We start from the raw sequence: 25,474 nt of genomic DNA, 5'->3' as shown, positions 1-25,474 counted from the left end.
TATTTATTCTCTGGTTCTTAAATTCTTTTGTTTAGATGTTCCACCCAGCTGTTAGTAGTAAGAACCACACTGGATTTCTCCATAAAGACAGTATTAACTTCCATAATCCTTGGAGTTTCCCACCAATGAAATTTCATAAATCAAGTTTTGTTCCTAGGACAGGAAATACATATTATCAGTTCACTGATGGTTATGGGTATTATGTGTGGTAAATGGTATTTATGGAGTTAATCAAGGCACACTGATTCAAGTACAGAGATACATAATAAACTTCCATGCTAGAGTAAGTCAACATGCATTCACTTTCACACACAGGTAGTGGATAAAATTATTCATGTCTCCTATTTATTCTTTATGGTACTTGAAAACAAAATTTGTACTCTGGAAATACATGCTTATTTGATGCTTAGTCACAGTGTTACAGGGTCTCTGATCTTTTCCTGTATTATTATTATCCAAGAATTTTCCGGTTAACTGTATAATAAAAATAATCAATGATATTGCATGTGCATGCACGACTTATCAATGGCAAAGTTCTATATTATTGTCAACATCCTAGTCACAGAGAAGCTCAATGTCTCTGACCTTGATAAATTCTCCAAACACTGAACAGTTTTTATTGATCACTTAATATCACCTGAGTTCTGTCCATTAATGTATACCCTCGTTCCCTACCTATTCCATTTATTATCCTCTCTATAACCAGCTATTGCTGTTAGAATGTGTCCCCTGCAGAAACTAGGTCTTTTCACAGCAGGATCCTACAAATCAACATCAGTGGGTCACCACACAGGTTTTAAAGACACAGTGATGTCTAATGTCTCTCCACGTGACATCTGCAGGAGCAGAAGTAAAGACTAGGTACTGATATCTGCTACAGATTGCCAGTCCTCCCAATGTGCTAACATAGGAGGTAAATGGACATACTGAAAGAAGAGTGTACCCTTTTGTTTTGATAGAGATCTGGTGTAGTTAGGCATCATCCTTTTATGTTTCAATTTCATGTAGAAATTTGTTGATTTGTTACAGTATGTTTTCCATTTTCCAAGACATGCTGGTTTTACAAGCAGGTAATAAAATTAAAGTTGTTACTGCCCTATTATTTTTTAAAATCCTTACCTTTTGTTTCTTAAATCTCCAGTGAAAGGTAGCTAGTACTGGCTTAGTTTTATGCTATACTTAATTAAGCTGCCCCTTGAAATTATAAGGCTGACACTAGGAGGGTCAGCCTTATAATTTCAAACCAGAATTAGAAATAGTAAAGAGTATTTTGAGTCACTAGAGGGCATAGCAGTACCAAACCAGTTTCTGTTTTTCCATTAAAAGTTTATTCCATTAAGTAAAAGAGTAATTTTATCCAAAACATTTTTTGTCTAAATTGATCTTTAATCTGGGTAATAATACATGCATGTTGTTGGTAAGTGAAGAACAGATGAAAAATATAGCTTGCTTAGCAGAGATGTCAGTTGTCCTTATGTTTTCTATGACTTCTTCAGTGCTTCTTTCATCCAAAAGAAGTCTTCATCAAGATTCTTTTGTAAAAAGATGCAATATAACTCCAGAGTGACATGGCTGGGTACTCCCTGTACCTCACACATGATATAGACAGACTGTTGAACCAGGTGGTGATTAGGCAGAAAACCTATAGAGCACAATATTTCTTCATGTGGCTTTCCTGATCCTCTAGATGAGAGTCTCCTTAATACTGACATTTCAGGAGGAAAACGTCTATCAGGAGGGTTCGTTGTAACCTTTGTTTTAGGGCTGTCCAAAGATTCACTTGTGCTGTTAACTCTTTTGACATCACACATTGCAGACAGCAGGGTTTGGAACTGTGCCTGTTCTTAATGGCAGAGCATATAAACCTTCTCCTTTGGAACTCCTGCCGCCAACTGGACTTCCTGTACCCCATTTCCTCATGTCTTAAATTCCTCCTCTCTCCCTTCCTATGACTAGGTGGCTCTTTTCTTCTGTTCTTGGCCCACTGAATTAATTACCTGTATTCTGCTTTTCAGAAATCTAAACCATATTTTTTGAAAGGACTTAGTCCTATAAAAATTACTTGGTGTAATGCTTTAAAGGATTATGTAACTCCACTGTGTGGTCTGAAATTATATCACAGGAGAATTTGTCCTTTTAGAAAATGAAGTTGTATTAGACACTGTAACTAAGGAGAAGCTTGTGAGTGGGAAAAAGATTGGGATCTGCTCACAAGGTCCTACAACTCCTTCTCTTGAGTACTGTTTATTAGATCCTCTAAAGCATGTCCACTACACTGCAGTCCCCTCAGTATTTGTGTCCTTCTTAAGCAATCAGAAAATTTTGTGGTGCATAGGCTACAGAAATGCTACTATTTCAGTCATGGTGGCAGCCTTGTTACTCCTTGTCCTGTAGGAGAATTATTCCTTCATCAATGCCTGCTCTTTAGTAATGGCAGCTTCTTGTATTTTTCAGTGAGAGAAACTGAAACTACTGAATGGTTCCTATTTACCTTTGTGGCTACACAACAGCACTCAGCACTAACTGTATAGGAGCTGTTTGCTGTACTCCAGGATGCACTGCTGCCTCTCCAATTTGTTCAGCAGAAATTCACACACTACTTTACAAACCACTACTACTGTCTGTTTGCTACAACTAATTAGTGCTGCATGTGAAAAATAGTGCATGTCCCACACCCAGGAGTTCTTTTGAAAGGAACAAATTTTTATGTACCATTTCTGATTTATGTGACCATTTTACATATAGAACACTTGATTTAATCAGGAAAGCTGCCTAATCAGGATCTCCCTAAGGTGGTTGCCATGGCTGCTGCTTGGTGTCACTTGGGTAGCATTCACAGAGCTTCCATCCTTTGTGTGTTTCAGTCCTCCACCCAGAAACATCACTGAGGCTCCATTTAGTGAGGATGTACCCTTCAGTAGACAGTACAGCAGCATTTTGTGTTGTTCTGTCCTTCTCTGAAGCATTTATTTTGGACATTTATTGCATTTTGCTATCCCTTTTATCTTCTCTCTGTAGGCCCGGCCAGAGAACTGTAGATGACTTAGAATTTATATATGAAGAACTTCTCCACATTAAGGCCTTATCTCATCTTTCTACCACAGTAAGTAATTTTAAAAGTTATAATTCATCACCAAAGGAAAGGCTGAATTTTTACTTCTGGTGTTTTTTTAGAGTTGGAGAGCCCATAACCATTTCCATTTATACTTCCCATGCAAAGAAGTTATTCCATCTGGGAGGAACACTCAAGCACTTTGTAGTGTAGATTCTCTTTTGGATATCAGATATAATTCTCTTCATATATTTCTGCACAGCCGCTATCTCACTCACTTAGCACAGGTGCTGCTGTCTGCATCCATATCCGAGTTTAAATGAAGATGTATGCAATCTGACTGGACACCCAGGATTGTGGTGCTACTGAATTTTGCAGAATTGATTTCTCATCTGTAAGGAGTCTTGGCTTGAACCAGTTAGGAGGAGGAATTACACTGTGCAGAAAGGTGCACCCGGCGGTTCTTGGTGGTTCGAGTTTGGTCACTGAGTGAAGGAAAGCTCATCAGATCAGACACTCTCTCTGGGTGGTCAAGAACAGTGCAGAGAACCACAAATAAATGAAATGGAGGAGAGAATGTGTCTTTGTAAAGTCTCACCATTGTTGGCACACTGTGTAGGTAACTAAAAGAAGATAAATAACGCTTCTGGTCTCAGCAGCATGTGGATGCTTTCAGAAAAAGGAAACCAGTCAGAAAGAAGATCTGTGTTTGACAGTAGCTTCTTTGGAAGCACTTGATATTTTCAGTAATTCTCAGTTAACTTGGGCAGGTGCAGCTAATTATGAAGCTGCATTACAGAAAGACAGTACTTCATGCAAGTATGTAACACCTGAGCAGTGTTTTTAAAAAAAAAATAGGCATCCAGGGTTTATATCTGAATTACAGAGGTGTTAAGAAAACTTTCCAGTTTGACCATTCATGAGACTCTCTGGCAATCACACTCCCAACACCAGAGACTTTCACTGCTGGGGGCGAAGCCCCTTCACAGCAGGCAGCTCCAGAGAACCTTTCTGGTTCAACCCCAGATTTCCCAGTGGAGTCACAGATGTCTCATTCCATAAAGCAGTTTATTCACAGTGCAGTAATACAGAAACAGCTTGAGCTGGTGCCTCTGAGGAGGGACCCCCAACAAAGGGGGGTTTATCCCCTCACAGTCCAAGCCATGTAAGTCTTGCTCTTCCTCCAGTGTCCTCCACTCCTGCTTTTTCTCTCAGTATCCATTTACCTGGCTGGCACCACCAGTTTTCATGACCTTTGCTATGCAAAGGGTGGCAGTTCACAGCCTCTTGTCTCAGGCTCCCACCCAGAGCTCAATCCGCATCTCAGTCTGCGTCACTTACTGCAGCTTGCAAACCTGCACCAGATGTGTTCCTCAGCATGGGAACAGCCACCCAAAATCCTTAAGCATCCCTGAGATGTAGGGAAAAAAGTATTTAAAGACTGCTGTAAGATCCAGAAATTACCATTTAAAGGTTAAACAAAAGAAACTACCCAAGACAGATACTGAGAGGGAGTGGAGAACGCCCTCGATACTGCATTTGTAACCCTGAACAAAAAAATCCAAAACACTAAATATTTTCAGCTCTGAAGAAATTCAGACTTGAGGTCAGAATCCACAGGAAGTAGGATATAGAACAAGTAGGGTAAATGATACAAACTGCAAGAAATACTTGGCATTTTGAATTACAGTTGATTCCATGTTTTTAGTAAGAATCTGGAAATGCCATCCTATTACACGTGCATCATGAACTAAAGCAGAGGACAGAAACCATAACTAGTGTTCAGAGGAACAACAGACAGCATTGCTTCTATGAACCAGAAGATTGTTGACTTGAAATGAAATTAAATTTTAATTTATTTTAAGCAAGGCATAATTCCTGAAGTAACAAGTTTTCTAGACATCCACAAACAGCAGGAAATAAAAGGGATAAAATTCAACTCACATGATGGTGAACTAATCCTTGCTAAACCTGTGAAGTTAATGTATGAATGAAAAACAATTATATAATACAGTGTTAAAAACAAATTTCTGGCTTCATCAAGAGGATTCCTTCACTGCAGAGGCAAATGACTGAATCAACTGAGAAGACATCTAGGTGGATAGGAATGCTCTCTGCAATGTGCGGAGCAGTGTTAATGGGGCTGTATTGCCTGTCCTTATGAAAGCATTGCCTTTGAGCAGAGGTTATAAAAGGGTTTGGTGAGGTGTTATAGAAGTCACAGGTCTGTGTGTTTGCTGATCAATGTGCTTATAAAACCTGTCCAGGCACCTCTATTTATCTCTTTTCTTCTCCAGGCTGCAAACAGGCAGTGCTTTGCGCTAGCTGTCAGGAAAGAGTTCTGGGAGAGGTGGCTGGTGCAGTATGTTTGTGCTTGGTGCCTGAGCAAAGGTTTGAGTGGGTGCACAGGGGTGGCCTGAATTTGTCCACCCATCTTGGGAGATGCAGCCACCAGACTCTCATCTGGATTGTATCCAGAATTTGAGAGTTCCTTCCCAAGTTTTTCTTCATCGCCTAAAATTTTTTTTCTATTTAAACAGTTGAAAGAATGGTGCAAAAATGCTACTAGTAAATATATGGTGGAGCCAACTTTTGATCTGTATTTGGCACAGTTCAGTTACATGGTAGTACCTTTGAAAAAGGGATTGTCACAAGCTGACATTCTCTGAATACAAGAATTTGCTTGGAAATTTGCCTCCAATTTGCCTTGGAGTCTTGTGGTTGTATGAAGAGATACATGTCACATAGAAAAACTCAGAATCTTATGAGGTTCCCAGTGCTACTGCTATTTTGTGAAAGTAACACTAACAGTGTTTACAGTGACAAAAAGCAGTTGTAAACAGTGTCTCACTAGAGGCAACTGCCCAGTCAGTTGTAGGAGCCAATCACACAGAGCAATACAAACCCAGTGAGGAGCAGGCTGACGGCAAGGGCACCATCATGTTCTCCAGTTCCTGGAAGAGGTAGTGAGGTGGATGTTTTGCCTGGAAAGGTGTCAGGCAGAGAGGAGACTCAGCAGGTCCAAGTGGCTGTGCCTCACAGCTTGACACAGCAGAAGCAGCCAGATTTACATCAGTAAGGGGAAGGGCACTGATTTCTCAGGGAAAACAAGGAATATTTCCATGGAGTAACTGTCAATCACTAGCTATCTTCTGTAGCAGATCACTATTACCATTTGAATTTTTCTGTCATGTTAATTGTTGATAATCATTTCACATATGTGTGTATGAAGAAACATACAGAGACCCGTATCTTAAAGATGCCCTTGTCTGAGCCATTTGGAGCCAGGAAATGTATGCTCTGTAAAGCCAATCAGTAGGAATTAGGACATCAAGTGAAGCAGACCATTGCCTGGCTGCATGGCTCTGAATGACTGATGAATGATGCAGAGGGAAGAAAAGCGGCAGTTGGGCTATGTGACTTCCTCTCAGCAGGAAGAATAAGATACGTATAAAAACTATAATTTCTCTCTCTTTATTTTAAGGTAAAGCGAGAATTAGCAGGTGTCCTCATTTTTGAGTCACATCCCAAAGCAGGAACGGTCTGTAAGTAAACGGAGTCCTATCAGATCTTCTTTTTCATCTGTGGCATGAACATTTAAATTCTTAATGTTTAAATGACAAGAGCAAAACTTGGATGCACTCTTCAAACTTGGTTGGCACTTAGTGTTTAAAACCTAGGGTAGTAGGTGTTGGCTTAGTCTGTTGCCAAGTGCAGGGACAGTACCAAAACTAATTCTGTATCTTGGTTGAATGTATATATCCCTTACAATTTGGGTGTTTTTTTTATCTAGAATTTTTGATTGGACTAGTCTCTGTTTAAAGTGTATTTTAATATTATCCTATATTAAAAAAACCTTGCTGTACAAAGTGAAGGATTTAAAATGTAAGATTACTCAGACCTGTAATACTGAGAAGCTTTATCAAATGAATGTCAAATTCAGAGTTGCTTTTAAAATCATAGTATGCCCTTTTACAAGGTAGATATTAATATGACTGTAGAGTTACCTTGAATTTTACTGAGTGCAGAATCTGGCCCATTTATATTTTGAATAACTATATTCTCATCATAAAATCTTTTCTCTCTCTTGTAGTATTTAATCAGGGAGAAGAAGGTACTTCTTGGTACATTATCCTAAAGGGATCAGTAAACGTAGTCATTTATGGCAAGGTATTTTTTTCAGAAGCTATTTCATATGATTGTTATTATTGAAATTGTAAGAGTAAACTTTGAAGGAATACGGTTTAATTTAGAGCAAAATTGCTTTGTCTGACAAAACAAACAGAATGTAATTTTATTAAGAATTGATCCAGTGGTTTCACTGATTATACTTCCAATTGATTGCTCTATAATTTTGGGATATATTACACGGTTTCTAAATGTAATCCATCAGAGTTACATCAGTTCTTTAGGACAAAGCAATTTGCTGGAATTTGGTGAATTGCCAGACTTCTGTCTCATGGAGGTTTTTGCCCTGTCCCTTTACTGCGATATTGTCATGCATTTGTATGACTAACTTTTCTCATATGTGTCAGGCATGTCTGACAGAAGTACTGCTTTGTGGCTAGTGGTTCTCAGGTTGGATGAACTCTTCCAAATTTATGCCAGCTCTTCATTTTACTTAAGCTGTAGACCAGAAAGCATCTCTACTAAATTCTTGCTTACGAGAGAGATTTTTCAAAGCAAAAAAAATAGGATTTTGCTACACAGAAATCCCTTGAGTCTTTAAAAATCCTTACTTTCCTATTGATTTTTCGTTTGGTGACTGTGAATCCTCCATTTGAATGCCAAGCATTTCACCAAAATCTAGCACAGGGCCTAGGTGCACAGTCTGTTTCTAAGTAACCCATATTTACCTACATTTTTTACATCACTGGGTGGACCAGATTCTCTGTTACTATAAATTGGAGCAAGTGGAGCACTGCTGATGTGCACCAGCTGAGGATGTGTTGTTATATGTTACTTCTGCAAACTTGATTTTATTTTTTATGGCCTCTATAAATAAAAAATAAAACACTCAACAACTTCCTGTCTTGAGCAGGACTGGAAGAGTCCTTCAAGCTGAACGTAATTTCAGAGAACAAGCCAATTCTTTTCTATTCTTGCCTTTCTTTAGTAATAACCAGCTATCAAGTATTGTTTCCTAGTCATTATTCTGGCTGTTGATTTCCTGCCAAATAGATTTGTTTTGGTATTTGATTGTGAAGTCCAGTGTTTGTACGAGGACTTTCAATAGAATCCAGAGTAATGATGGGTTTCTGCATGTAAATGTTTTACTCTGTGCAGGGTGTGGTATGTACTCTACACGAAGGAGATGATTTTGGCAAGTTAGCGCTTGTGAATGATGCTCCCAGAGCAGCATCCATTGTACTGCGTGAAGACAACTGCCACTTCTTGAGAGTAGACAAGGAGGACTTCAACAGGATCCTTAGGGTAAGAGCTGCCCCAACAGCGTGATATCAGAACTTGCAAATATTTTTAGAGCCTGTCGTATTTCTATGAATATATTGATGTTGATAACCTTGTTTGAAGTATCCCTAATAATGGAACAGAGATGTAACAGTCTAGAAGATCAAGTAAAGAATATATTCATTGCCTGTCCTCATTTTCTGTTCCTAGCTCCGACATGAAAATGGGACCAAATGGAATCTTCTGTCTCTCATATTTCTGTGATCTAGAGTTCGCCCTGCTTAGTTTTCCCTTATGCTGCCCAGGATTTCTGGGTGATATTCCATCCAAATATTGAAAAAAACCAAGATCACCCATTCTCCCACACAGGTCATGTCAGGTACCTTAATCTCAATGAATTTAAGGCAGAATCAATTGGCAAATTGAGTAAGTTACAGATAAATACACAGATGTCTTTATCAGAGAACTCTAGAAAGATATTCCCAGACTAATTTTACAGTTGTTCACTTTAGGGCGAATGTGTTCCGAAGTCCAGTTGTTATTCAGTAAATACAGGCTCTTTTGTGTCCATTCATAGGATAGCAAGTCACAGCTAATGTCATCCTGTATTTGAACCTATATATGCCCAATATTGCAGCAATAAAACCAGTCCAGACAGAGTACTCCACTGGAAAAATTACATAAGACTGTGATTACTGTACAAAAGGGAACAAGGATCCCATTGGCAGTAAGGCTTGGTTGGCCATGGAGACTTACAACTGATTAAGCTTTGGTCAATACTTCAGAGAAGATCCAAGTCCATGGTCTTACTGATTTTTACCTTTTGAATACACATTATATTTATTTTTTTTTCTTTTTCTACTATGAGCTGGTAGTAGAAAATGAACGGTTTACTGAGCTAAAATTTACTGTTCTTACATGCTATTTTCTCTGGTTTTGTCTGCCTCCTCCCCCAATGCCAGTGCTTCCTTCTTCATCCTGTATATGAGGAAAACAGAATAAAGACAGATAAATACAGGGGGAAAGAACCAACAGCAGTCTTCATGTTTGAAAGTCATGCACTTTGTCAGAGTAACTAATCAGCCAAATCAAGTGCAGTTACATTATTAAAAGTACCTTGTCTTGCAGGATGTGGAAGCAAATACAGTAAGACTCAAAGAACATGACCAAGATGTCTTGGTGTTGGAGAAGATCCCAGCAGGAAACAGAATTTCTAATCAAGGAAATTCACAGCTGCAGCACAAGTATGTTTTCATTCAATAGTGCAAGTGTCAGACAATTATTAACCTTTTAAATGGTTGTTATTATCCAAACAATAGCATATTCCCTTTCTGTGTTAGAATGCAGTGCATATAAAGTTTTCTTTTTTTTTAATCATCGGTTGATCACATGCTCCATACTGGATAATATATCCATTTCTTGCAGCACACCAGCTCTATGTCTTTACACAGTAATTCTCTGAAGATCTCGCTGTAAATACTTACCTCGTGTAATAATTTCTAAGTAGTCTAGGCAGAGAGAATGATGAAACCCTACTAAGCTGAGCTACTGTGTAAAAGATGTGAGGAAAATACACTGTTTTATTGTTAAGTACAGATATTTTTAGTTTGGATTTTGAGCTCTGGATTCTAATAAGAGTTTGCTAGGTACAATTTGTACACAAAACAAAGATCTCATGCAATGAAAGTTGCAGAGCTTATCTTACACAATAGGTTAGCACTGTAATAACAATATTCACTACATTTTCCTTACTTTCTTACTGAAAGGGAAAAAGTACAATTCTGTTTGGATACTACTGTGATAAGAGTAGAGTGAGGCTATTACCATTTCAAATGTTGATAAAACCCCTAAAGGCTTTGTAAATGCATTATTTGCAAATGGATGCACAGTTTTCTTCAGAAACATTCAAAGAACTTCAACAAAATAAGCAACAAGAAGTTTTGAATCCTTCTCCCTGAACCTCACTTTTTCTCAAAGAAAGAGCCAATTTACTGTGAGATTTTTTGGGTACACTTTTTATCTCATCTGGGATTTCATATACCTATTTTATCTGCATAACTGAATGCAAAGATTTATAAAGATCTGTGAAAGTTGAATAAACCATTCCTTGCATTTTATATACACATTTCACATATTTCGGAAACTGCCATTTCATCTTTCACTTGATCTGTTAGAAAAGCAATCTATTGCACTAGGAAAACAAGTACTCTTACACAAGTTTGTCTAAATGAGGGGAACCTGACTGCAGCCAGTGGATTTGCATCAGCAGCTGCAATACACAGCAACTTGGTCTTGGGTCTGAGGCATTCTTCGTGGTTCCAAAAGTGAAAGTTCCATTTCAACATATTTGAAACACTGCCTTCCTTGCGAATGCTTTGCACCAGCATTATTTGTATTATTTAACAGTTTGTTCTTCAGACTTTGATAAAAATAGCCAGAAAAATTTATGGTAGATTGTTAAGTTAGGCTGTATTTTAGGTCTTACATTCCAGGAATATTTTCAGGTAAAGCTCAGAATATCATTTCTGTAAATATTTTATTCATTTGGTCAGCTTTTGGGGGCTATCAATGTGTCACCAAGGGAACTTTTGCTGTTAACAATGACAAATAGACATAATCTACTCAAAAGAGGAAGTTACCTTGAAAGTTCACTGTCTGCTTTTCACCAGTCAGATTACTTTGTTAATAGTGTGTTGGCAGTGTCTTTTTGTTTAAAGTGTTTCGAAATGAGTTCACTGGGTTTGAAGATGACATTTCTTTTGTTTCTTTTCTTAGTAAATAGAGTAAGTGGCTGCATATGCAGAGTCCAAATCAAAGTTCCTGTTGTTTTTTGGTTTCCAGATGTCTTATTGGAATGTGTTAGTTGAGTGTTTAGTGCTTTTGAAAATCACTGTGCCCAAAACAGAGGCCTAACAGGGACCTCTTCTCAGGAAGAAACTAATTTTCTTCATCTCAGCCTTGGGGAAAACTTCACTTTGGCAGCAGATTCTCTCAGTTACCGTTTGGATTCCACTGCTTCCTCTACGGACACGTAGCTCCTACATAGCTCCCCGAGCCATGCTTTCAAAGAGTGACAGTTTCACTTCGAAGGACTAGCTCTGAAGTTATCACTCCCAAGATCTAACTCTTTATGGGTGATCACACTCATGCAGGATGAATTCGGCAGCCCTGCAAGTCACTTCACTGTTCATTTTCACTTTCATATTCAGAGTACTGCAACCTGTGATTTCTCTGCTTCACTCACTTAGATACTTGGTTAGTATCTCTGTGAGAATGTGCACTGGCTTAACAAGTGTTTGTGTTCTTGGGACATCAATACAGTTTTTCCAAAGGGATTGGCAAGTAAAAGAACTGTGACGGTCAGTGCTCAAAGTGAGGAGGAGCTCCCAGGAGCTCAGCTCCACCACTTATTTCTCAGCAGGAGCAGAGTATCTTCACTTCTCAGGGTTTTTTCTTTCTTTTTTTTTTTTTTTTAAGTTTCATACTTTATCAGTTGAATTCCAAAAAAAAAAAAAGAAAAAGAAAAAAAATGCAAAGATTGAAAGAATGTAGGGAAAGATAAAAAATATCTGATCTGTAAGAAAAGAAACAAAAAAAGATGACAGGACAAGTTTTGCAATATCATATGATATTCTGCTAGTACTTAAAATCTTGCCAGCGTTTTTGCATGAAGCAAAAAACCCTGGATATTGCACTAGTTCTCTCACCTCCCTAAATTAACTCCAGGAAATGGTACAATCCTAAGTTTATCCACTTGAAACACTTACATACTTTCTTACTTCAGCTATGTAAGGCGTTGCACAAATTTGAAGGTACAGTGGGCTATTTCATTATCTGCCCCCACCTTCTCAGACCAACCCCTGTCAGTGATGCTGAAGGAAGCTATTTCCTTGCTCTAATACACAGCAGTTCTTATTTCATGCTCATAGAAGGTCTTTGCTATTTATTCTCAATGGAGGAGCATTTCTGCTTGCACTTCCCCGAGTTTGCACCAGTGCAGCTCTGTGATTGTGGTATAATTGTGGTGGTGTTATACTGGAGTACTTGTGCAAGGAGGGGGCTGTCATCTCGCACTCCCTGGCCAGGGTGGAGAATGTTATTGCTACTGTTTTGCAGGGGAGAAGCCAACAATGTTGTGAGTGGTTTTGTCCTAAGCACACAGAGATTCTGGTCGGAGCAGGTATTCGTACTCTGGCACTTGGCATTCCTGGCCTTCTTGCTCACAATTATTTCTTGGTTAGCTGTTTTGCCCATGAGATGCTAACTTCTTCTTTCCCTCCCTCAGGTACATTGTGATGTCAGGAACCCCAGAGAAAATTTTAGAGCACTTTCTAGAAACTATGAGGCTTGAAGCAACTTTAAATGAAGCAACAGGTATCAAAAGCTATTTTATTGTTTCTGCGTAAGAGGGACTTGCTGGGGGAACACTGCAATGTGATGCTTTGAAAAGCACCTAGTGGTAGTTTTTCCTACAATGAGAACTATCAGCTGCTCTGAAACAATCCCAAGAAAACCTAGGAAATCTGGAATTAAAGATAACAATCCACTCCTCCAAGCCTGCTCTATCATATTTGTACTTTAAGGACATAATAGAACAGCAAAATCCTCCGAGGTGCCGGACCACTAGTTATGACTTTAATTAGGCACAACTATAAGGCCAGGATAGAGCACACAATAATAATAGTATTCATACTTTTTGTTCTGGATATCACTTAATCCTGTGAATTAGCTTGGTACCTCCAGACATTGCATTATATGTTCTCAAATCTTCATATCACGTTTAAGGTATCACAATTTAAATTCCTTGTTTCTGATACTTTCCCATTTGCAGGGAAAGAAAAATTGTTACTAAAAGGAGAACTCAGCACACCATGGGCTGAGTGCCAAGAATGCAGGTTGCAGCATCTGCATTTAATAGGTGGCTTTTCATTAGTGTAAAGACAACAGAGAATTTACATCTAGAGATATAGTTATTTGCTGACTTACTATTAATAAGTATTGTAATTTCTAAAATGACACAAGAAATCCTCATACTTTTGATAAAGTAATGCAGAGACTTGTGTATTACGCTACATAATACTGCTTTTCCAAGTTATTTTTACATTGCAGAAGTATATATTCAAAGATGTTCTTAAATCCAGTTAATCTGTTATTGACCTCATAGTATAGGAGAAACCTGTACAGTGGTCCCTAAACGGTGGAATAATTGAAAAATTACAGAAATCTTTTTAAAGTGTGTGTTTTAACTATTTCAAAGACAAAAAAATTTCCTTTTTATTTTTATTAGGATGTTATATTCATGTTTATTGGATTACCATCAGTATTAATCTTTAAGCTTTCATCTTTTTTATCACAAGTTTATTATGCACAGTATGCACATAGTATACATTTTTCTAAAGCAAATAATTTTTAAAATATTTTAAAATTTTTCACCAAAACATTTCATTACAAGATTACACCTATATCCTAATGCAATACAAAGTGTCACAGTTCACAGTGTTACTTTTAGTATGTAGCATCTCAGAGTGCTGGAAAATTGTATTATTGGTTTATGCATTCCTTTAATTTAAGAATATGTAAAAACCAGTTTGCTCTGGATATTACACAAAGAAAAAGTGAGAGAAAACTCATCCTTCCAGATATGAATTTTGTCAACTGAGAGATATTTTCCTATATGAATTATAGGAGTGGAAGCAATGATGTAATATTATATTACACAGTTATCTCACCATATTTTTTCTGCCATCCCTTACTTACAGTGTTTATAAATGTTTCTGTTATCTCAAAAGCTGCACTGTAGAAATTATACCCTGGGGTATTGTGTTTATTGTTTCTCAATGATTCCATATAAGCCTGCCAAACTTATTCTGGCCTCTGCAGCCAGGCTTTATAAATCCTTGTTGTTGTCACAAATACAGAGATAAGGCAAACTGGGATTTACACCAGTGCTACCACAGATCATTTTAATAGAAAAAAACAGCTTGCTGTTTTTTGCCAGAGAAAATGTCAATCATATTGTTTATGTATGTTTTAATGTAAAGGTAGTGGCTATGATACCTTTGAATCAAAATAAACCCAGAAATTTGACTATCCATTTACTTCTTTTAAGCATTCTTCTTGTTGGTAGGAAATCAGCTAAGAATTAAATTATTTGCCTTCTCCTGTGTAGTATACACTAAATCTGCTGTCTGATATTGTATTTCCTGAAGCCAAATATAGCAGCTCTGTTTAGGTACACAGGTGTGGCAGGCCTGATTTTTTTTTGCACAAAACTTACACTTGTACAGAAGTATATCCAAATATTTCACTTAAGCAGAGACTGGGTTTTTTTTAGTATGCCATATTTCTCTTTGACATGGGCAAATGCCTGTTAATGTAAGTGCAATAAAATTAAAAACTAAAAGCTTAATATTTCTGCTCATATTTGTCCATTACCCATTTTTAAACTTAATGCCTACAAAAAAAGTGCAAATAGACCCCTTTATTATCTGCAGAGGGATTATAAGCTATTTTAGCTGAAAAAAACCTCATCCCTGTGTTCCCCAAGCTGTTTGCAAAGGCTTAATTCACTGTTTTCTTTCTTCTCTTTTCACAGATTCTGTTTTAAATGATTTTATTATGATGCACTGTGTTTTTATGCCAAATAGTCAGCTCTGCCCAGCCTTGATGGCACAATATCCTTTTGTAAGGGAAAAGTTGTCTCTTCAGCTGCTATCCCTATCGGTGATGAGATTGAGCTTCTCTCTCTCAAGAAGTACATCACACTCCATGTAGGCTGTGCCTTGTGGGTTCTCAGTGTCGGACTAACAGCTGTCCATAGCTCAACAACTCTGAAAGGGATAGTGTATACCCATGATGAGATACGGTCCCAGACCATGAAAACCATAACGTTCCTCTGCTCATTCCTATTCCAAGGAAAATAAATGTACTGTCCCTCCACCGTATAAATGAAATTACATAAAAGTTTGGGTTACCCTTCCTGTATCGTTTCTGTCTTTCTTGGTTTTTGCTGAACTAGAGCATCTACATTTTAGCTGGGGTAGCTATGTCTTGGTGATTTCAGTGACCCACTTTATGAATTACAGGCTGCAAACTGCCTCAAGCAAAAGGTTGCTTAAACTCATAGAATAATGGGTAAGTAGTTCCTAGGCGCTGCCACATAATACTTATGAATAAAAATAGTGATAATCTATAAGAATAGCCTATAGCAAATGCAAACAAACTGTGAAATACTAGGAGATTAAATCTTTCAGTGGAGAGCACCAAGAGCTGGGGTGATTCTCATACTGTCTGCATGTTTTACAGGAGTCTGTGAAATGTCCATCTGTCAATTACTGCCAGGTTATTTAGTTTGGAGAGCTGTTGTGCACTGAGAGTTTTCCTTGTGCACTGTGACTTGAAGCTATCAAGTGACTGGAGCATTAAATAAACATATAATATTTTGTGTTTTATAGAATTCTGACAGGGGCATAATAACTTCAATTCCCTATTTATTTGTTTAGAATCACATTGGTGTGAAAGTGTGCTTTCCTTGAAGCTCAGCAGGGCGAGTGACATCTGGGAGAGCTCACCCCCTGAAACCACAAAATAGAGTATCGTGTCCTTGTCTGGCAAGCTTGAGAATCCATTTGTGTTCTTCCTAGCAGGAACAGTAATTGTTTTTAAAACCTTTGGACCCATGAAACTGGTCTGCAGAAAATTGTTCGTATACTTGAAACACATTTTCCAAGATCACATTGTTTTGGATATCAAAGGTATTATAAAATGCTGTTGCTGACAGCTTTGAGAGGGGAAGAAAGGGCAGCACTTTTAATGGTTTTGGGGTTTTTTTCCATGATTTATCTAGTCATATTTTTCAGTCAGTCCATTTGATATTCAGACTTGTCTAGCCTCAATTATAATAGTATACATCTGATATCCAATAACTGGGAAAATCAGACCCGTAAGAAAAATATACCTTATTGTTTATAGGGGAAAAGTGTTTCTGAAAATCAAAGTGATAGTGACACTTAAAGATAAATATTCATTTGTGATGAAATCTATTCTGGAGAGGAAGCTAAGACCGTGGTCTTAAGTGGATCATGGCAGGCATCGTGCTAATTCTTTTCAAAGAGGAGGAGAGCTGGAAGTCACTGGTATCCTGCTGCTTTAGTGTCAGCTTTTCCTAGAGTCGAATTATTGTTTATTTGGTCTGTTCTGAATATGGAAAAACTAACTGTGCTTTGTTGATTGTACCATTGAAATTTATTGTTAGAGTTGAAAGGTTCCTAACAAAGCTCATCTTTTTTGAGCAAAATCACTCCACAAAAATGTTTGCTGGTGCTATGAGACTAAGGAGAGATGAATTATGCTCAATGAGGAAATTAAAACAGAAAAAGAAGGAGAAGAAAGGTGATTTGTTTGGCAACTTTTTGCTTCAGCTCCCAATTTTGAATCAAAACAGGTCTATTTTCTTACACTCACAATAGCTGGAAGCATGCAACTGTGAGTAGAGCTACACCACTGTAGTGCTTTCAAGCACAGTACAGGGTGTGAACTATTTGGAGTTTCACTTCCTTTATAGCAGCATTTTGTTGTCTGTAAGTTATTTTAATCCTGAAAGGAATGGACAGGTGCACCATTTTGTCTCAGTAACATTATTGCTGTCCTTTGGCACACTAGTCTTTTTCAGTCATTAAAGTACATGGGTCCTGCAATATTAAAAAATCACGTACTTCTTTTTTATAGGGAAACAAAGGGTATGCTCCCCCGTCCTGGATCAGTCCTGTGTGTTGGACCAAGGCCCCTGTTTCCCTCTCTTCTTTACAGAGATGGAAATGGACAAGTTCTCAGAGCTACAGCTTGTCAGAGGGAGGCAGGACAAAGCCCAAAAGAAAACTTGAAATAGAGCAGCACCTACAGAAGTGAACTTGGGTTAGTGCAAGTTTGTGAGCATGTGTGCAGGTGTGCATCTTTAAAGGACCACTATCTAAATACTTACAAAATATAAACTCCTCTTTTGCTCTCTGTAGATGATAGTTCTTTAGCATGCTTCTATATGAGTGTTTTGTGAACCTCCTTTACCATCATGCCAGCAAAATAGTTTGCATTCTACTGTAGTAATGGGTGCTGATCTTGCACAGCCCCTGACATAGTTGTTTTCCTACAAAGGGGAGAACAGACTTCAGAATTGCTTCCATTTCTTAGCATATGTTGGAGATAATTAGAAATATATATATATATTGAACTCTAAACATGTTGGTGTTGATAAATATTTTGCAATTATCTGACACTTGTTGCAAGTATACATGATAGTTTATTTCTGATTGCAGTCTGCAGTGAAGTGGCATCCTGTCGGTCCCATAAAAATGTGACAACCCTTCATTGACTTTCCCCATGATAATGTTAATAAAAATCAATATAAATAAGCAGTAAAAATACAGAAAAATACCAGTGCCTGTGGTGAGTCAGTTAATAAGAAAGTAAAACTACATTAAATAATTATAGCATTTGAAAGGTAAATATGGCATGAGAAAAATGACTCAGTAGAATATTAAACTTGCTCCCCAGGGCATTAGAGCACATAACTTACAACATATTATTTACTTCTTAGGACCTTTTGACTTACTGCCATAATTGTACTGATATGTTCAGTTCTCTAGTCATTTTAAACCTTTTCAAATGAAAGTAAAATGCAGATTTCTGAAAGTTTGTCAGTCAAATGAGTGCCCCAGTAACTCTGGTAGCATGTCAAATCCTTCCAGGGGTTTTGGGCAGCAGGATCATTTGGAAAGTGTGAGTTAATACATACTTTTCCCCATTATATTTTATTAGTAGTATTTGTTAGATAAATGCTTCTAAATGAAAAGGTTAAAATAAATATCTTATATAATTTGGATTCTTTGTTAATATTTTTATTTCCTAATTAATATTTCAAAATATTTTGTTAGAGCAACTGAAGGTGCACCTTGAAAGGATGCTGGACTTTGCTGTGAATGAGTGTCAGTGTTTTATGTGTTTCTGTGTAATCGGGAATAGTATTATTCATAAGAATCCAGAATCAGAATTCTGATATCTGGGAAGCCAAGTTGAAGATGCAGTTGCACTCATTCTGTGCTTACTTCACATTCAGCTATCAGTTTATTGGGAAACAGTTTAAATATATACTGTTATCCTCTGATCAGTGAGAAGTAGACACAAATTGTCATATCCTGTTTCTGCTAGGGATTCTTCATTTTCACAGAGGTTAAAGGCTCAAATTATCTCAGTTTATTGCCCATTGTGCCTTTATTTTTTCTTGGTTTCTTCTTTCAGTAAATGTTACTTTTGGCCTTTTAGCTATTTGCCTATTTTTGTAATGTTGATACTTTATCATTAAAAAGGTCAATGAAATGTTTCCCCTTTTTTCTTATTGTTCATCACAAAATAACTTTCCCAAAACATTGTGTCCTAAATACGCTTTATTTGATATAGTAGAAACATCTAATTTCCTCATAACAATGAGGGTACTACAGAATTTATTATTTTACCTTATGTCTCTATAGTCAGTTTTGCTTGTAAACTTCCAGGTCCCTCTTCCATAATGGGACTGAGGTTCACCTTGAGTTACAATAACTTGTAAAAATAAAAGAAATAACACTGGTAGTTCATTACAGCAGTCTTCATCAAAAATGAAAAACTGAAATTGTTGATAAACACCAAGTTTTCTTTTTCTTCAACTGTTTGCAAAGAGGAACAAGGAGATATATCCTTCTTCAGTCTCCATGGTTAATCCTCTTCTCTGTGGTTCCAAGTGTCATTTCTGTTCTGCTCCCCTACAGCAACCACCTCTGTGGTGGGACTGTGATCATTCCTGTGCTCTTTAGAGAATTCACTGTCTTTTTAATTTTTATTATGAACCTGAAAGATTTGCAAATCAGTGTGCTAGTGAATATCATAATTTAAAAGTATATATTAGAAAGTTATGTTGGAACACCCTGAAAGTGATTTGTTGGAAGTCAGTTGTTTGTGAATTCATACTGGTTTTGATATTTTCAATCACTAAATATTTTCCTTGACACCATGGCACCTATCATGCCCAGCCTTCTCAGGGTACAGAGCAGGAGAAAATGGATTATGCCCTCAACAATAAAAGGCGAGTCATTCGGCTGGTTCTGCAGTGGGCTGCTTTATATGGAGATTTACTACAAGAAGATGAAGCAGCAATGGCCTTTTTGGAGGTATAAAGGAATAGTCGTATCACTGTACTGAAAAGTACCTGCCAGGCAAGATAAGCTGAAAGCCTGTTTCCAGTCTGCAGAATTCTGTCACAAAGTGAAGAGAAATAGGTCATTTCAAAGTGCAAACTGATAACTCTGTTTTCTCGGTTTTGGCTGCCGACAGTAAATGGAACACAACATGCTTGAACCATTGTTCAGGCCTCTGGACCTCTGAAAATACTGTTGCAGACCCCTTTGAAAGCACTGCAGGGGTAGATTGCTTTATAGCAGTAGATGAATTTGCTTTTTTTAGTATTTACTTGTGAATATGGAGTACTACAGGTTGGACTGGAGGGCTGTTTATGCCTGCCTGAGGTGTGCCAGGAAGGAGCTGCAGGGTTGTCACTCTACAAAACCAAAAATCCTTTCCATTTGAAAGAAAGCTGTACTACAGCTATTGGAATTTTAGATCTTTGACTTCAGACCCTTGTAAGTTCTTTGTGGTAGGTGCCATATTCTTGGATTTCTAAGACAAGATGTACTGCCAAAGTCACATTAAGTCATCATGATTACCATTATTATTAAATATCGAGTTATGGCACACAATCCCATATGGTAGTGGCTGAATGAAAGTTCTTGAGTTCTTGCCCCAAAGAGCCTAAAACTGAATCTAAGATAAGAATTAGCAGAGGGGAATAGGAAGGGGCCTTAAGAATGGCAGGCATCCCACGAGCCCACATGGGAAAGCTTTTCAAGCTTTGGAGACAACATAGTCTTTCATTAGGCCAGAAGTTAAAAGTTAAAGAACAAGCACTAGTTGCAAGCATGTGGATCCTTCTTTGGGATCCTCCTTTTTATGTAGATGTATCAGGAAGAGTTTTGAGTAGGGTTTAAGAGAGGGTGATATTGCAGCAGACTAGAGTAGCTGAGAGTCAATGACTCAGCAGCAAATGAACCACTAAAGACTACAACAGCAGTGAATAAAAAACCCTATTGTGGCAGATTATTTGTGAATTTTATAGCCTTTATCCTTGACAGTCTGAAAATGCAGTTTTTGCACAAGCAGTCAGTGGTTACAGAGTGTGCTAAGGAGCCTCATCAGGCTTCCCTTCTGCATATCTAACTCTTGCTTTAAATCAGCTGGAGATAAACAAGTAGAAGTAATAGAGGGTTGGGCCCAGCATGTGTTCCTCTATGCAGATTATCATTCTTTATAATCATTAAGATATCAGATGTCATCTCATAATCCTCTCTCCTGAGTACTGCTCATTTATCCCTATAGTTATTTAAAGACTATTCTGTATCATTTACAGGAATTTTATGTATCTGTATCAGATGATACTAGAATGATTGCAGCACTAAAGGAGCAACTTCCAGAGCTAGAGAAAATTGTAAAGCAAGTGTAAGCACAGTTTTTGCTTCTTTCCCCCTCCCTGTCCTTTTTCACAGTAAACTGATGAACAAAATTTGACAAAATTTATTGGTTATGTCTATTAAAAAGCCATTGTATGAATGGCTCTCAGTCATACAAGACTGAATGTTTGCATGCAGGCTTGTTTGGATTAATGTCTGTGGCCCTCTCTCTTCCACATCAGTCTTGCAAACAGCAGATTCTCACGGAGAGGTAGACAGAAGTTTATTTCATGCTTACATGAACTTTGTATAATATTTTTTCTTCCTTGGTCATAGATTAACCATGGTATCATCTAGTCTTTTCATATATAAATATGAATATGTTGATATTTTAGTTTGACAAGTGGACCATGTTCTGTGGGTTCTGTTTTTGTACACAAAGTCTTACAGGTAATATTTAATGATATATTCTATGCTTTACCTTTTTATAGTTCTGAAGAACCTAAAGCACCACAAAAGAAGGTAAGATAATTTATTTGTTCACTTCTAAGGTAGAGTCTTAAGCACAGCAAATTCATAAGCATCTTCTCTTTAGTAATTATGGATATATTAAACAAAACACATTGAGGAAATAGCTTTTAACATTGTCAAATTTTGCATTGCTTCTCTTTTTTCCTGCCATTGATAGGAGCTCTACTGTAATTCGTGTATACCACATAATGTTTCTTTTTGCACTGATGTGAATCTTGATGATTCATTTTCAGCACAAAGTTCTTCTGCAGCTGTTCAACACAAGTGATGACAGGGCACAGAAGCGCCAGCCTATCAGGGGCAGCGATGAAGGTGAGTTCCTTCTCTGCAAAGTTTTCTTGAGCCACTGAGATTTGTGTAACTTTGTCTCTCTCAAAAACGTGGTCTAAAAATAAATAAAAGTACCTACCTACAGTTTTGAAGCCTGGCCTGAAGCAAACCCTTTTTACTTTTGCTAGCCCAATATTCTCCATTGTTGATTTGAGGTGCTCCTGGTCTTTTCCCTTAGTTACTTATGCTATCAAACACTGTGCTTCCTCAGAGGAAGATGTAAAAACCTTTAAAATAAGGAACGAACAAAACAGGTAAGAACCAGTACAGACAGTCTACTGCAGGTAATGGCAATGCAATAAATAGTGGTGCTGAAGGTCATGTTTGAGCCTCTGTCTCCCCACCATAGCTTGAGCTAACATGTACAGCTGTTGCTTTGCAAGATAGGACTGGAGCAGATAATCATGACACAGATCATACAATCATAGAATCTAGGCACACAGCCTAGAAAACAAAATCTACTGATTTGTCCTATTGCTAATGTTTGATTCTCTGAAGAGATTAAGGTAAAATTTACAGCAGCGTATAAGAATATAATTTTCAGATTATTGAAAAGGTACTTTCAATGGTTGCTTTGGTGCATCTTCACCTAAACCAGCTTCTGTTTTAAGGTATTTGATATTAAAGGATAGCTCTTCCTAATGAACAACAATAAAAACAAGGCAACAAAATGCAAGGTCATGTAGCTTAGAAAGCTGGTGGCATAAACCAGATCGATGGAAGAGCCGTGTCAAAAGCTGGAACTAACTACATATGAACAACAGACATCCTGTCAGGCATGCAGCCTCTCTTGTCCATATCAGTGTTTCTTCTAGGCCTACAAAGAGGAAAACAGTTCCTGCTACCAGGGAAATACTACTTCTTGTATCTGTCCAGACAGGCAGTAACTGCTCCTTTCATGGCTGCACCTTTCTCATTCGCAGGGCAGGCAACGCACTGAACACTGAAAATCCATGGATATGTAACCCTCAAGGCTGCTTGACTTGGCTTGACAGCTAAGCTGAAGGAGTATTTTGCTTCTTCTGTCTTCAATTGATGTCACTTTGGGCTGCCTTACTTTTTGCAGGCTAATGTACTATCATACTGATTTCTAGGCAGCCAGAGGCCTGGGTTTATGTATTACTCTGTGAGTCAATTCGATCTGTACACACGTGTATACTTATTGCTCTGTGGTATTATTCTTCATTGTCTACCATATTCTTGATTCAGCAATTACATACTTGCTTGCAAAAAACAGGTTGCAACACAGTTTGATTTAAGTTCTGGTTGTAACCAAGACTATTTTCAACTCTGTTTTGTAAATATGAAAATTATTTTCCTGTAAGTAAGAGAGTTTGCAGCCAGTTTTACTGACTCTTGAAAAGAAGTGTTGATTTAAAATAACATAATGTCTGGAACATAACAAAGTGTCTGATTAAATTAGTATCCATAAATAACGTAACATCCATAAATAATGAATCATAGAATGGTTTGGGTTGTCCAAAATCCCATTCCATTCTCTCAGCTTCTCTTCATAGGGGAGGTGCTCCAGCCCTCTTGTCATCTTTGTGGCCTCTTCTGGACTCACTCCCGCAGGTCCACATCCTTCTTATGCTGGGGACCCCAGGGCTGGATGCAGAACTCCAGGAAGGGTCTCACAAGCAGGGGGAATCACCTTCCTCAGCCTGCTGGCCACTCTGCTTTTAATGCAACCCAGGACACAGTTGGCTTTCTGGGCTGTCAGTGCACATTGCCGGATCTTGTAGAGCTTCTTGTGAACCAGCACCCCCAAGCCCTTCTCCTCAGGGCTCTTCTCAATCTGTTCTTTTCCTGCCTATGTTTGCGCTTGGGATTGCCCCGACCCAGGTGCAGGACCTCGCACTTGTTAGGCTTCATGAGGTTTGCACAGACCCACCTCTCAAGCCTGTCAAGGTCCTTTCTGGATGGCATCCCTTCCCTCCAGCACTTCAGTAGTGAAACACTAGTTTATTAAAACATGGTTTATTAAAAGTTCTGAGAAATCAGAGATTTCTATATTACAAATTGTAGAACATCTGTGAAATGGGGAATTATCAAAACTGAAGTGATTTATTGATGCTTTGTTTCGTTTGTGAGGAGTGGTTACTGAAGTGAAAGTAATTTGGTACAGTAAATCTGTGGTTTCTACACGTGGAATACTCCATGCAATCTTCTTTTCTTTAGTTCTGTTTAAGGTGTACTGCATAGACCAAACCTATACCACTATCCGGGTGCCAGTGTCTTCCTCTGTGAAGGAAGTGATCAGCGCAGTAGCAGACAAGCTGGGTTCTGGAGAAGGCCTCATCATAGTGAAGATGAGTTCAGGAGGAGGTACTGTATTTGCATCATCTTAAACACTTCTCAGTTATGGTGAAGCAGAATATTTGGAGGGATTGAAAGACTAATTCTGTCAAGGCTTTTATACCCATGTGCATGTTCAGCTAGTACACAAGTTCTGTCTTAGAGGCAAGTCCTTCCTCTACTGCAGGCACAGGCTGGAGCTCACATGGGAGACAGGAAAATGGAGAAGCTTGTGTAAACATGCTACAGAGCAGAGCTACCCCAATTTTCCTTCACTGTTAGACTTGTAAGAGTTTTTAAACAACAGGAATAGGAGGTAAGTATGGATAATCTCAGGCTAGACTTAGGAATCAACAACCTCAGAAAACACTGCAGTGCAGACATTCTGGTAGTGGTCATTACCATTCTGGCTGCTCTGCCCATGCAAGGCACTACAGAGCAGCTTAGTACCAAACTCACTGACCTCATGTTCGCTGAGGGTCAGGAGTCAGACCCCACTAATAGGCTGTGAAAATGTTAAGAGTAGCGGCAAGGTGAATTCTTCTGGAGCATTGGTGATGTTCAAGTGCTTTGGTTGAGTATGACTGTGTGGAGACACACAGAGGTAATGAGAGCTGTGTTGGAAGGCATTTTTGCAAACAGTGGTGCCTGCCAAAAACAGCTCACTTCCTGAGAACTAACACCAGGCAGCTTTTCTTTTTGCAGTTGCAGCAATTTTTTTTGTCAGATTTGCTGACAGCCATCACATGCTGAAAGAAACTATTTTGTAAGTTACTTCATTGTCTTTTCTTTACCTGTGATGTGATGCTCTTTTAGAACTGCTGTAATGCATTTTATCACCTCCTTATGCATTTACTATCTTCCAAAGCAATTTCTATTAAGAACAGCTCTCCAAATGCTTACAGTTCAGCAATGAATGGAGTCCCTAATTATGACTGAATTTTTGTAGGTAGTTTCTAGAGGTGGCATCATAGGCTTCTTGAGCTGTCTGTACAGTTTGGGACTGGGATTCTAGTTTTCTAGGAGACTGGTTTGGGCTGAGTTTATCATCACATTTCTTCAATAAAGAGGACCTTGTTGTCATCTATCTTGTATCCTGGACATTGGGTTACTGAGAAAAATTTGTTCCCAAGAGGGTGATCTGTGCCGTTGTTGGACCAGTCCTGCTGTAAATTCTACATATATATAATAATAATAAATAATAATTTGTTTATTTTTTACAGAAAAGGTTGTGCTCAAACCTCATGATGTTTCAGTGTTTACCACTCTCAGTGTTAATGGACGGCTGTTCGCTTGCCCCCGGGATCAGTTCGATTCATTGGTA

General features: G+C 38.2%; 1 protein-coding gene across 5 annotated transcripts in view; it reads left to right on the top strand.

Annotated features, from left to right (window-relative positions):
• RAPGEF4 (Rap guanine nucleotide exchange factor 4) overlaps positions 1 to 25,474 on the top strand; it is a 151,837-nt gene that overhangs the window by 101,170 nt on the left and 25,193 nt on the right. For all 5 annotated transcript variants that reach the window (XR_010431937.1, XM_064660823.1, XM_064660822.1 and 2 more), the window contains 13 exons: positions 3,019 to 3,103; positions 6,537 to 6,597; positions 7,146 to 7,222; positions 8,339 to 8,485; positions 9,590 to 9,705; positions 12,747 to 12,835; positions 15,057 to 15,135; positions 19,509 to 19,659; positions 20,952 to 21,040; positions 21,483 to 21,513; positions 21,756 to 21,834; positions 24,034 to 24,180; positions 25,374 to 25,471. Coding sequence is in view for 4 of the 5 variants with exons in the window: in XM_064660823.1 (XP_064516893.1) it covers positions 3,019 to 3,103; positions 6,537 to 6,597; positions 7,146 to 7,222; positions 8,339 to 8,485; positions 9,590 to 9,705; positions 12,747 to 12,835; positions 15,057 to 15,135; positions 19,509 to 19,659; positions 20,952 to 21,040; positions 21,483 to 21,513; positions 21,756 to 21,834; positions 24,034 to 24,180; positions 25,374 to 25,471 (1,249 nt within the window). In the remaining variant the exon portion in view is untranslated. The remainder of the gene's footprint in view (positions 1 to 3,018; positions 3,104 to 6,536; positions 6,598 to 7,145; positions 7,223 to 8,338; positions 8,486 to 9,589; positions 9,706 to 12,746; positions 12,836 to 15,056; positions 15,136 to 19,508; positions 19,660 to 20,951; positions 21,041 to 21,482; positions 21,514 to 21,755; positions 21,835 to 24,033; positions 24,181 to 25,373; positions 25,472 to 25,474) is intronic.

Source organism: Pseudopipra pipra, chromosome 7 (genome assembly GCF_036250125.1).
Source record: "Pseudopipra pipra isolate bDixPip1 chromosome 7, bDixPip1.hap1, whole genome shotgun sequence".
NCBI classification, from domain to species: domain Eukaryota; kingdom Metazoa; phylum Chordata; class Aves; order Passeriformes; family Pipridae; genus Pseudopipra; species Pseudopipra pipra.
Note: the sequence above shows the minus strand (reverse complement) of the source record. Positions and strands in the feature narration are given on the sequence as shown.